Here is a 13,211-nt window from a genome sequence, read left to right on the forward strand (position 1 = left end):
AGACGAAGTGACAACAATCAGTGAGGTAAGATTTGAACCATTTAAGAGCAGTGTCAGAAATTCTAAACACAGTCTGAAGACGATAAAGCAAAATATCATGGTTAATAGTGTCAAAAGCAGCACTGAGATCAAGAACAATAAAGAGAACAAAAATCAGAAGTCAATAGAAGATCATTAGTGACTTTAACAAGGGCAGTTACAGCAGTCACTGAAGTTGTTGGAAATCAGATTGGAGGGGTTTGAAGAGGTTTACAGGTAATAAATAATGTATTTAAATTCAAATGTTTCATAATGAAGGTTTATGTGTATTTTACACAGTTACACACTGCTTTTCATAATATTTATTTATACGCACATCTGTTGTGTTAATTTGTTTGAACGACTGTGAACTCCCTTTGCCCATTAGTTGAGAGGCTGTATGATGATAATGTAATAAATACCGAGGTTTATGTTGTGGTGATTGAATGATGCCTTCCAATTTGTGTTATACTGTATGTATCAGGTGCTCCCAAACATGCAAAAGCTTCTACTTTACATTAGCCTCCAGTGAGGAGTTTGACTATAGTGGTAATATGTGTTTAAAACACTCAATATTACAAATTTGTCACTATACTTTAGTGGGAACTGTTGCTACTCATCAATAGAAGGTGCTGCAGTGACATCAGCACTGCCTTAGCCTTGTGACATCATAAGTCAGAGTATCCTCAATGTCAGCCTGTTCTACAATTGTAAATTTCATTGCATTGTAAATGGACTGTTCTTTGTAGGTTTGATTGCATGAGGTTTTTTCACATGTAACAACAGAAAATGTCATTTGTTGTTTCATGGATTTATGGAATTCTTTATTCTGTCTTTCAAAGTAGAAATAGTAAGAATAATGTATAAGGTGTTAAAACAATATAATTACAGACTGTTTTCCGATAATTTCCTGATTCAGTTGTGTTTGACTGAAAATACTTCAGAACTTGAATAAATGAATAAAATGGAAATAACAGTATACTTATGTATACATTGCCTTCAAAAATTACTCAGATCATTGTGACTATAGTGTCCAGTTTTATGAAATTACAAAAGGTTGTACAGTATATGCATTATTTTTAAATTAATATTAATTCAAAACGTCAACGTTCAGACTAAAGATTTTTAAGTGTTAGTTAACTTACAGTAAATGTTACATAAAACTGAAATATGCTGAAATAACCACCATTAGCAGCAGTAACAGCCACAGGTAAGTACCAGCTTTACAGTATATACAGGTCTGATGCAATTTCTGTCCACTCCTCTTGGCAGATTTACTCAGGATCTCTCAATTTGCTTGGTGATGTCTTGTGGATAGTAGTTTTCAGTTTTTCTGTTGATCAGAAGCAGAACTGTAACATAATGCTACCACCACCATGCTTGACAGTAGGGATGGTGTTGAAAGAGCAATGCACTGCTGGATTTACATCAGATGTAACACTTTTTAAACCAAAAAGTTTCAATTTTTTCTTATCTGACCACGAAATGTTTTGCCACGTTTGCAGTACTGCTTAGCTGCTTTTGTAACCCACATGCAGTTGGGCATGTTGCTTGACTGCAGATGGAAACAGAGATGTGTCTCTTTAAAAGAAATGAAGCTCCCGTAATTAGTTAGCTGCTCTGCTTTTTATCAGCTATACAGTTTGTGACTGCTGTAAAGAATATCACTGGAGTATATAAGTAGGAGAGCAAATGTGCCAAAATATAATGAGCCAGGTTGTTGGTAGGTGGCAGCAAGGTCTATTCTTACATCGAATAGCGATACTCCCAGCTTTCCTAAAAATTGCCTGCATCTGTTTGCCTAAATGATATTCTCCAAATAGATTTACAATCTGGAACTGAGGAACATTACTGGAGCATGAGCCAACTGTGTTGCAGAAGACAGAAAGGAAAGGAAATTTGGTAAACTGGCTTGTCAGTGCATACTTTTTTCTAGTAAAACTAGAAACTATTGTTAACTCTTTGTATATCCTTTTCATGTCTTCATCTTAAATGTTCTTGGAGTAAGCATTTAGTTCAAGTTTATATGTGAGCAATTTTATTCATTCCATACATTTGTAGGGGTTTTGTGAATTTACTAGGACAATTTGTTAATTGTAGCAGCAATCACGAGGTGGTTCGTTATGGCTATTAGAAAATCAGTCGATCAATAATGAACACACACAGATTCAATAAACGAGATACATTTATTAATACATAAAATGTGCATAAAACATGTTACAGCCTGCCTGGATCAGGTAGCTACTCAATAGTAAATAAACTCATGTGAATTGAATTGATATCAACTTGTGTTGAGGAAATAATTGAATTCTCGAGATGCAATGTAGTACATTGGGTTTACTTATCCAGATATGGATTCGTATTTCCCGGCACGGGCACCAAGACCAGCTAGCAGCTGTGTCCAATTGCTGCGGCGTTCAATAGGCATTGTCCCGGCGTCCTCTGGCTCCTTGCAAACCAGTCGGGTTGCAGCTCGGAGTCAGACGAATTAGGTGGAGAGATTTCTGCTGTGGCAACATGCCCGACAGTGTCTCTCTCAGGGACCTACTAGTAGTCCAGCTGACTAGTAAAAAGTCCCTATGCACAGAGGGTGACCGTGGGTCCAAGCAAGTCACTCTTTAGGGGGAAGAAATTCGGTTTGCTTCTGGTGTAGCACTGTTGCTGAAAATAAACTTATTCAGGTTGTCGACAACAGTCCAAACCTATACTCTGGTGATCAAGCGAAGCGTCCACGTTGGCGTTGGCTAGCAAGTTACGTACGGGCATTCCCCGGACCGACGCTTTGCTGAAACAAGGTTCCAGTCCCTATACAGACAACACCGGCTGTCACATGATTGTCTCTCTGGGTGTGAAAAGTGGCCGGAGAAGCAAAGTTTCTGAGCTGTGCAATGTCTTTTAAACCAGGACCAAGACAGGTCATGATTGGTCGAAAGTTTAGCGGGCATTTCAGACCCAAGTTACCACAACCTGCAAGTTCCTGATTGGTTGGTCAAGGTGAGAGATGAGTCACAATGACCTCTGACATCTAGGACTGCAATCCAGATGTTCTCAAGAATCTCACAGACAGATAGATGCCAGTAATGACCATTGATCATGATAACCAAGCATGGCCCCACTTGGGATCTGCTCCTTACCTAAGAGAAAACACCCTAAATCAGAACCGCATGAATAGCTTCTCTGGCTGCACCACAGAGATGAGAAAGAGAGATGGGGCCTCATTTAGGAAAGCACAGCAACACTTAATTCTGTCTTATTAATAAGCATTGCCGATACACATTCATACACTATTCATTATCTATTTCTTCCACTTAATGATTTACTTCCACTTAATGATTTATTTCACCAGACTCAAAGAGATGTTAAGGCTCTTTGAAATGTTTTTTTGCCATTCTACTAATCTGTGACTTTATTCAGGTGATTTGAATGTTCTTTGGTCTTAATAGTTGATTATTTTCTTGAAATGTACTACCTGACCAATGGATCTCACAGAAACAGCAGAAACGGGTGTCTTTATTCTGACATTTAGAAAATCACTATTACTGCACACACATAGAGGCCACTCAATGTATTGTCACTGGTTAAGGAAATTTTGTACACCAAAATTAATTGTTTCCAGAGCAAAGAGTGAAATATTCAGGGCATAATGACATTTCTATTTTTGTTTCAGATGAATTATCTACAGTGCTTTCTTCTTTTTTTTTTTTGCTTTAATGTGAGGAGTAGGTTTTGCATATGTAACCCATATGCCCCTGCGTATAATAAGGATCTCAGTTGCCTGGGCTGAGGGAGTTCTCCTTTAGCTCAGCTGGCAAGTTCCCTGTTGTGTGATGCCGGAGACCAGGGTTCGTGTCCAGGCAGTGAGGGATGAACTGGCAGGGCAGGATTGGCAAGGTCAGAAACCCCAAGAACTGTTACACATATAATAAATACTCATTTATACTTAAAAGTGTCATGGCCGTAAGTTTTAAATCAACAAAATGTGAAAACTGTGTAAGGATCTGACTAACTTTTCAAAGCATCTCATTTTCATCTCCATGTGTCTGCTTTGTCAGGATATTTAATAGATAGAAATAGGACAAGTTATAAACACACAAACTGAAAAGTTTAAATGTCACAAATGTTAAATGACGCTATAATAACTGTGAGCAAGATGTAACTGCCTCTAGAAAAGCTTTTTACTATTTATACAAAGATCATTTAATGCAGTTTGTTGTTTGTGTCTTTTTATTTAGGATTTCCTCTACCTAATGAATCATCACTGAGAGTATACCAGGAGAAGCTGACACTCCATGAGATGTTTTAGTAGTTTAATGTTTTCCAAGATGTTTCCAAACAAGCTTGGGTCTAAAACCTTCCTGGCTGAGAAATAACATCCTGGTCACAAATCAGTAGAATAGACATTAAGCAGCAGAGGGACTTAAAGCACAGGTTTAGGCCACTGAATTGCCAGGAGATTAATGGATCTCAAAGAAGGTGACATTGAAGTTCCCATAAACAAATACATAGGTCAGTGATGGTAGATGCAAGCGGTCAGGAAATTCCACCTTCACATTTTCAGGGCATTCCACTTCAAACATACTGCTCTTCACTCTTACAGTTAACTGCAGAGGAGGAAAAAGGAGAGATCAATCAGTTGGTTCCGCATTTGTGAGGAATATGTGTGGTCTGTTTGTAAATTAAAGAAAGCGTTATAGTGTTAAAGAACTATTGATTGTAACAATTGATTGAATGTAACTCCATTCAAACTGCATTCAGAAACAGCAGTTAACAGAATTTCCAAACTTTAGTTATAGTAAACATGGCTCTATTCAGTGTTTAAAATAATGGATGTGGTTTTATAGTAGATTAGGTGCTTGTTGCTGGAAGTGTTGAACACAGAACTACTAACACTGCCTATTGAATTATCTTTGCTCTCATGATCAAATGTTATGCTACATGGTAAAGTTAAATACTTTGAGTATATTTACTGAGTATTTAGGTACAGTGAGATTTGACTTAAGCTGATTTGCTTAAATCTATATCCCTAGAGACTAGGCCCCCAAAAAACTCAATTTGGAGAAAATACTGTACTTGGGTTGTCAAGAAGTCCAAAGTACCAAAGAAAGCGAGGAAGAACCAAGCAAATACAAAAGAGCAATAATTTTCAGTAATTCTAATTTAAACATGAATATTTGTTATTACTGTGAGAGGTATATTGCAGAAAAACAAAAGAAAAAACATTTTCCTTCCTTTTCACAACAGCTTGCAGGTCAAGCACTTCATCAGCCCACATAAGATACACAAAACAAAACAAAAAAAACTTTAAAATGAAACGTTTAGTCCTCCAAAGAACTCTTCCAAAAACAAATCAAACATTTGTGAGTTCCAACACGATAAAGACATGTACCTGCAAGATTACATACAGCACATAACCACTCCTCACTCTATGTCATCACAGCAAGGGTCTGATGAGACTAACCACCTGGGTAAAAACATCACCCATTAAAGCTCTCACATCCTTTCTCTCACCTGTAGTCAACTCAGGACTGAATCCTGCTCGCTCCCCCTCAGGGAAGTGTTCAGCACGGTCTTAAACCACACCACACCTGTGGCTCACTCCTACTCAATCCCTTCAGCTATGGTTGCAAGGGCTCCACCTTCACACTGCACACACCACGCATAACACCACATCATGTGTTATAACTTGTAACTTATAACATAGCATGTGTGAGTTAAAATGCTCACACATTATAAAAGCAAATCGCTATAAAAGCAAACATCAGATACTATTTAAATAATATTTACAGTTGCTCAACTACTTATACTAATAAGCCCCCATAATAGCAATTTAAGGAAGTTATTTATCAAAGCTGATACCCTGGCTTCTTAGAAGAAACAGCTGAGAAAAAGCTTGGAGTCACTTAGCTACTGACTACCTAACAGACTGGCTAGATGGGCCGAACAACCATCACTTTTAGTAAACTTTCTTATATACTTGTTGTAGGGGTTGCCATGATGGCCTGTGCTCACAGTGATATAAAAGCGGGCATGTCTAGGATAGGCGAGAGAGGTGGGTAACACCTCAAACAGGCTTCACTGACCTGCAAAGAGTGAGATAAAGAGAGAGGTAGCAAACAAAAGACAAAAACTGAAACAGGGACTTGAAAGAGACACTGATGATACAGAGAACTTGATTTATCTCTGGCTCTTACCTCAGTGTCAGTTCCCTTTTTGAAGGGGAAAACTGGAATAACGCCTTCTGCTTGCCAGCTCCCTTTTGACATTGAGTTGCAGACAATTACACCTCCATCAGGGTTGTCTTGGAAACGGGGGTTGAAGTGAAATGCCAGGTTCTGCGAATCACTCCCCAGGTTAATACTGAATCTGAGGATAACATTAGTGTGGGTAAATCCCTATTTATGGGGCAATATGTTTCTCTCTATTGACAATTCCAAAGACACATCTTCCCTTTCCCTCATATTTCACTGTAGTTCTTCCTCTGATCTCCCAAGCAATGATGATCTCACACGAGAGATTTGCAGGCTAAATCTCAACACTTAACTATAATTATTTATGGTAATCCAGTGAAGGAATGGTAACATAATCATAAAGCAGAGCAAAAGGAGAGCAGAGCAAAAGGAGGTGATTCAAAATGCAATGTAAATGTGAAATAACCATGTAAAATTCTCTGGATATACAATTATATAAGAAGGTGATTTACAAATCTGATGTTGCCTGCTGTTAATGTTGAGATATCAAGGAGATTGTCCCTCAGACCTGGATATTAAATAAAACAAATACAAAACAGTGACATACCTGTCGGCATCTTGGGGTATATTCCCTTTGATTTTGATGATGCTGCCATCTTTCAGGACTGCATTCGTCAGTGTTAGTTCCTGTCACCATAACACAGACAGGTGTACATTAAGGAAAGAAGACCTGAAATGATGCATCGTACTAACACACCGCCTTACCTGAAGAGTGACCTCTAAACATTGCTGGAGTGATATCCATCAGCACATCTGAAGATCCCCCATAGCTGCCAGTTCATTATGAATATCCTGTAATACTATAGAGTTGTCTGATCTATATTCTAAAAAGTCAACTGAAAATTGCATTTACATTTTGCATTCTTCAAACTGGTCATCATCTTTGAGTTTCAACCAAAACTCATGATATAATGATCAAAATGAATCAATTAAATATATGTGTAAAGGACTAAAATATCAGTGTCAAAATACAGGTTATTAAATGTCAGGCATGTGCTTGGATTGATAAGTGAGTAACAGAAAACGAATGGGGGTATAAATAAGGTTTGAATGGTCACTCACATAGGGTGGTGGGGTGTAATCAGTGGAGTACCACATGGATAAAATTAGGAGAATTACAATATTGCTACCAATCACAAGTAATAAAACCTTCAATTTAATGTCTCGTACAAAGAATGGTCTGTCTTACAGTGCTGTCACGATGCTGGGGAATTAATTTGAAAAAGCTGTCCCAGTGCCATCTACTGTGGTAACTGTTTAAAATGTTATGCTGGATTTAATAGGTATTACTCATGTGACAGTACAGAAGTGGTTGCAAGAAAATAGGTTTGGGGTTTCATCTTAAAATTTCCAAATGTGCCTTTCTATTGGTGAATTGTGCGCCAGAAGGGAACTGACCCAAGCCAGTTAGAAAATGTTAGTCTAAGAGAGAAAAACAGACATGAACCTGAAGACACTAATTAGAACAGGCAATGTGAACTGATAGTGTAGAACTGTTAATAGGAACAGACCCATTGAATGTGCTGGAGAAGCACTGCCAGCAATACAAACTCAAGTCCACTCCATGACACTTGAGCCCTGTCATTTATGTTTAAGCTATGGAAACTACTCTGAGACTGCTCCTTTACAACCAGTGCTCACCCATTTCTCACAGAGTGAACCTATATCTGCACAGATACTGTATATGGTTGGCTGCATGACAATCCTAATGCTCTCTCTTGGAACCTATATCTGAGGCTGTGGATTTTGGAAATAGCATTAGCATTGCCGTACAGACAACCAGCCCCTGTAGAATACATCAAAATTGTAGGGCTGGAGCACCGTGAACCAAAACCCCATTCAGGCATTTATTTGCCTTTTCCAAGTGCTTCCAGGTGAATGGGGCATGAACTGTGACCAAGATAAATTTCCTTTACAGAGAATAATACTGCAAAGCCCACTTTATAATAATAATGATAATAATGAATAAAAATTGCTTATACTTATAAGGTGCTTTTCTGGACACTCAAAACTCTTTAGAGAAAATGGGGACTCTCCTCCACCACCATCAATGTGGAGCACCCACCTAGATGATGTGACGGCAGCCATAGTGTGCCAGAACACACACCACACAACAGTTATCAGTAGGGAGGAGAACAGAGTGATGAAGACAATTCATAGATGGGGATTATTAGGAGACCATGATTGGCCAAGGCCAATGGGAAATTTAGCCAGGACGCTGGGGTCACAACCCCTACTCTTTTCAAGAAATGCCGTGGGATTTTTAATGACCACAGAGAGTCAGGACCTCAGTTTTACTTTTTATTTTATAGTGTCCCTGTCACTACACTGAGGCATCAGCACCCACGCAGAATGAGCACCCCCTGCTGGCCCCACCCACACCTCTTCCAGCAGCAACATTAGTTATTTCCCAAGAGACCTCCCATCCAGGTACTGACCAGTCTCACACCTGCTTAAATTCAGTGGGTTCCCAGATGTAAGACGCATTTATAGCCAAGCACATTACTACTCCAGGAGTAACTATATTATAAATTAGCTCCTTTCCTATTTCTGGCTACTTCTGTTTAACTAACAATTATTATTATGATGTCATAAATGTTACAAATGTTACAGTAGGGAAAAGTTTATTTCATATTCAGTCAATATTCAATCATATATTTGGACATTTTCATACTTTCAGCATGATATTGAAAAGTAACAGTTTATTACTTTTTTTTTAATTGTAATGGAAAAAAGACATCTAACATTAACTTTCATAACTTTCATACATTTCAGCCCATGTAGTGGCTGAAGCTGCTGCTGCTACATGGAGTTGTTGTAAAGAAACCCAATCAATCATTGCTATGCTCAAAAAAGTGATTACAAGGCGAATACTTCAATATTTGAAATTCCATCACAAAGCATTTTACATCAAGAGATACTGTAGAAGAAGAGTAATTTGTAAACAAGTGAAACAGAAGAAAAAATTAGCTGGTCTTACCGCCATGTTGTGGTAGCAGATTAAGGTGGGAACTGAGCAGAAAATCTTCTGCTAGAAAAAGGAAGGAATAAGTGATTGTTGAAACAGATACATTATCCATTAGAAGATCGAGCTGTCAGCACTCATTAGAGGGTTTTTTGCAAAAAAAATGCAAATTACTAATAGGATGGTAGATTTTAAGTCCTAGCCACATTTTGTAACAGGTGTGATAGTAGCAGACTTCAAACCTACAGGAATTAAGAAAAGACTATGTTTTTCTGTTGAAATATCCCTTGCCATCTCTTTCAGCAGGAGGTCCTCCTTTAAGGTGAACACATGATACTCCTACAACTAGTTTTCCCATAGACCTGGGAGACAATACTATTTCCATGTTTCCATAGATCAATTATCCCATCCTCTTGCGGTGATGGAAAGGTAAACTTCTTATTGTCATTCACAAAGAGATACATTCGTTTCTCATTCGTGGACATTTTTAAGGTGATAAATATAACTGAAATGTGTCAAACAATGACTTAATGTGCTCACTTATTAACTAGGAAAATCTCACAGCTTCTCCCAAAAATATATAGAATATAAATATAAGAAAAATGTATAGGATTTTCAAACGTATAAAAGATTCTCCTGTTCAAATATTTTTCCCAAAATCATCATCTTGATTTGAAGGCTGTGATTTTATCTGCTTGTTCAACATAGTGAATATGGTCCACAAATAAGCAAATTTCAGAAGTTTATACCAATACTATACAATGTTAATTCAACATTCATGTAATCCACAGACAAGGGCATATTTGATTACTTTCTTGAATTAAACTTTATCAAACACATGCCTGGAATAATAGTGTTACAAATCAGGTGTGTGATAAAATTATTAAATTAGTATAAATATCAGCTCTTGATTACAACTTGATATACAAGCAAATTATAAATATTAATAATTTCACCATGTTTAGGGATTACCAAGCATTACACAACATACTTGTTCTATATCCTGTGGCAAGCTGTAATAAGAGAGTGATTAGCCAATACTAAGACTGAGCAAAATAATATTTATTATGAGAAATAACACAGCTATACAACACAAACGTTCTACTACTATTTTACTACTATATACACATATTTGCAAGTCAGTGACTATCAGAGCCCTACCTTCTTCAGACATACAAAGTGCAGAATCGGTAATGAATAAGAACCAATTTACTTTTTCTGCAGAAAGACACTTAATAGGAGAAACGTTTTCATTTTCTGGATTCAACAATAAGGGTAATTTCCAGATTAATCAGACAGCAAGCTCTCCTATATATTGAAGCTGAATATCTGGTATTATCACAGCATTCAGATTACCTGAAGAGAATCCCGTTTCTGGTAGCTCTCATACTTTTAATGAAGAGGAGGATGATGACTGTCCTTCCTGTCTGTCCTGATCTCAATTTCTTTTCTCAGCATATCTGTTCCTGTTTTTATGCTATGGTCCACACCTATGAAATCTAGTTTAATGATGATCGCTTGGAGTGGCTCAGTCACTATTGAATATAGCTGTTCACTGTAGCGAGATTTTGTTTTTCAATGAAATAATTGTTTCAGTGGACCATTAGCAAATATAATTTATCTTGGATATAGCTGGTTGTATCAACAAAATATACCAAAATAATGAGACTATTGTCAAGCATGTTTGCAATGTACAGAAATTTGAAAATGTACTGCAAATGCAATGAAGTTTTATCTATATATTGTCATTTCAAATCATAGAGTATACTAATTTAATCAATCTCATTTAGTCATTTCTTACATGGTCAAACTGAAACCCAGTAGGACACCAGGCAGGAAGTCTAACAACCAAGTCCCCCAATGAAAAGGCAGCAGTCACCTCAGGGATCAGGCCCCCACACGAGTCAATTGCAATTGAAAGGTTACATGCTATAATCTCTAACATTAATGCTCTTATCTTATTAAAAGGATTACTCACAGTTCTGAGCTCCTGACAGCTTCTTCCAAGTGTTGTTCCAGGTCTCTCAGGTGGTTATGCAGGTACTTCTGTTTCTACATTATTTATACAGTGTTAGCACACTGGATGAAACCACTGTTTCTACCTTTTTTGGTAAATTCTGTGGTTATTGGCTGAAATTTGTGTTTCCAGCCCCACCTGAATTCTTCCTGCCACACCCTCTTTTTTGGCTGCTTAATTTATACTGTAAAGCAGCTATGTTTAATTTATTATTTAATTACCAGTGCCAGCAGAAAAAAATAAGTGTCTCCAGTCCTCCAGATTAGGACTATATGATCTGTTTCATTTGAAATTTCGTGGCACTGAAGATGTGAAACTTTGCACTTTCTGCATTTTGCACTTCACTTACACTGTTTACTTTGATTTGAACTTCTGTCTTTGACAGACAGGATAGCTTGATTAAAAAAATTAGTTTGGGATTTTAATTTCCTGCTCTTACTTACAGTACATAAAGCAAGTATATCATCTGCTAGCAGCAATTTTTACTAGGATCTACTAGGGCTGCAAAGGAACAAGTAATAGGTTTATTCCAGGCTAAAAAGAGAAGAAAGAAAACACAATGTTTCCACTGTGGAGCCTTCTTCGGGTGAAGAAGAAGAGGGCTCCACACCCGAAACATTGTTTTCTTTCTTCTCATTTCAGTATGGAATAAACCTATTACTTGTTCTTTAATCAAATAATTGTTGGATTTGTATTAAGAGTGCCGTAAGGTTTAGAACTGTTATTGTTAAACCACAAGTATAGACCAGTTATGAAATTTAGAATTAAATTGTATTACCCTTTGGTTAAACTCCTGAGCTTTCAGTTATAATTAAGGAAAATAATCTAGTTTGGTGAAATGGTAGAACCTCTATGAGTCCCAATGATCATTTTTTGCAGACAAATTAGAAATAAATACGCACAAGCCATTAGAAGCTCCAAAGTGAGCTGTTACAAACATCAATTCTCTGACCTTTTACGCAATCCTAAGATTTTCCACTCATTTACTGTTTGACTCATTACTATGGTGACAGATAATGAACAAATGGTTAAGTAATTCAATGAGTATTTCAGTAATGACAGTTTTGGGTTTGATAAGTTTATATTTAAAAGTAATGCTCTTTCTGATTCATTTGTGTTTGAGTTTGATGAAGTCACGATCCATAGACCCTTCAGTTATATGGAACAGACTGATGAGTTGTCTGAGCTCTGCAAAACGCACTATAGTCATAGCTAAAGATAATGTTTTCTGCTCTGTGCTGGAAAAAAATCTGATTGCTGGAATCCTCTGGTATCTATAAGTAAAGGTAAAGAATCATTAGCAGCTTTTGTGGGTTTTGCTCATGGAAGAAAGCATTATAAGGTTTCTATAAAATAGTTACAATTCATAATGCCTTGGCAATGGAAAAACATGTTGGCAGTCTTATGTAGGCAGGCAAAGAAAGTGATATACAGCTTACAAAATTTTCTTCGCTAAAGATCATCATAGCAGGTTTCAGCATCATAAGAAATGACCTTACATTGACCCCTTTTGTACAGCTGCTTCATTTATATGCTGAGGATGTTCCCAAACTTAAAACACTGCTACAAAGAGAATTCAAGCAAATATTTATTTTTTTAAGGACCATTAAAGATAATGTTTAAGTTGCTGAATATTTTGGGGATTCAGTAAGATCCCTCTCATTCACGCTAATAAACTGTTTATCAGATTGAAGGCTGCGCTGCTGCAAAATTGTCGATGGACGATGATGTCAGTGATGTTAATGTCTGATGTATAAGGAAGGGTCAAACATGAAGAATCTGGATACTCTGTGTATAAAGTATATACTCTTTAATTTTATTGCACACAATTTAATGCAAAAAATCTGTCTATCCAGAACTTCTTATCCCTCATACTTTTTAACGAATCCAGCCAGTCTAAAAACTCAATGTCTACAGCCCTTCAGAACCACAAGGTAGTGCCTAAGGGCAACATACCAGAGAT

The 13,211-nt window shown here is 37.2% G+C and overlaps 1 protein-coding gene across 2 annotated transcripts; it reads right to left on the reverse strand.

Moving 5' to 3' along the window:
* Positions 1-4,308: 4,308 nt before the first annotated feature.
* Positions 4,309-11,275, reverse strand: LOC138241198 (galectin-1-like). Of its 2 annotated transcripts, none has more exons than XM_069194243.1 (5): positions 11,210-11,275; positions 9,247-9,297; positions 6,814-6,893; positions 6,210-6,381; positions 4,309-4,619 (listed from the first exon to the last, which is right to left on the reverse strand). In XM_069194243.1, the coding sequence occupies exons 2-5, from the start codon at positions 9,250-9,252 to the stop codon at positions 4,473-4,475; spliced, it is 405 nt and encodes a 134-aa protein (XP_069050344.1). In that variant the 5' UTR covers positions 9,253-9,297; positions 11,210-11,275; the 3' UTR covers positions 4,309-4,472. The 2 variants fall into 2 exon arrangements, with proteins under 2 accessions (XP_069050344.1, XP_069050345.1); XM_069194244.1 differs by having other exon boundaries at positions 9,247-9,294; positions 11,210-11,268.
* Positions 11,276-13,211: the final 1,936 nt, after the last annotated feature.

Source organism: Lepisosteus oculatus, chromosome 9 (genome assembly GCF_040954835.1).
Source record: "Lepisosteus oculatus isolate fLepOcu1 chromosome 9, fLepOcu1.hap2, whole genome shotgun sequence".
Taxonomy (NCBI): Eukaryota; Metazoa; Chordata; class Actinopteri; order Semionotiformes; family Lepisosteidae; genus Lepisosteus; species Lepisosteus oculatus.

What these genes read in the sequence shown, in the direction of transcription:
- LOC138241198 (XM_069194243.1), bottom strand. An exon ending in ATACCCCAAGATGCCGACAG is followed by an intron (nt 6,382 to 6,813) that starts GTATGTCACTGT and finishes TGTTATCCTCAG; the next exon opens with ATTCAGTATTAACCTGGGGA. An exon ending in AAAAGGGAACTGACACTGAG is followed by an intron (nt 4,620 to 6,209) that starts GTAAGAGCCAGA and finishes CCTCCTCTGCAG; the next exon opens with TTAACTGTAAGAGTGAAGAG.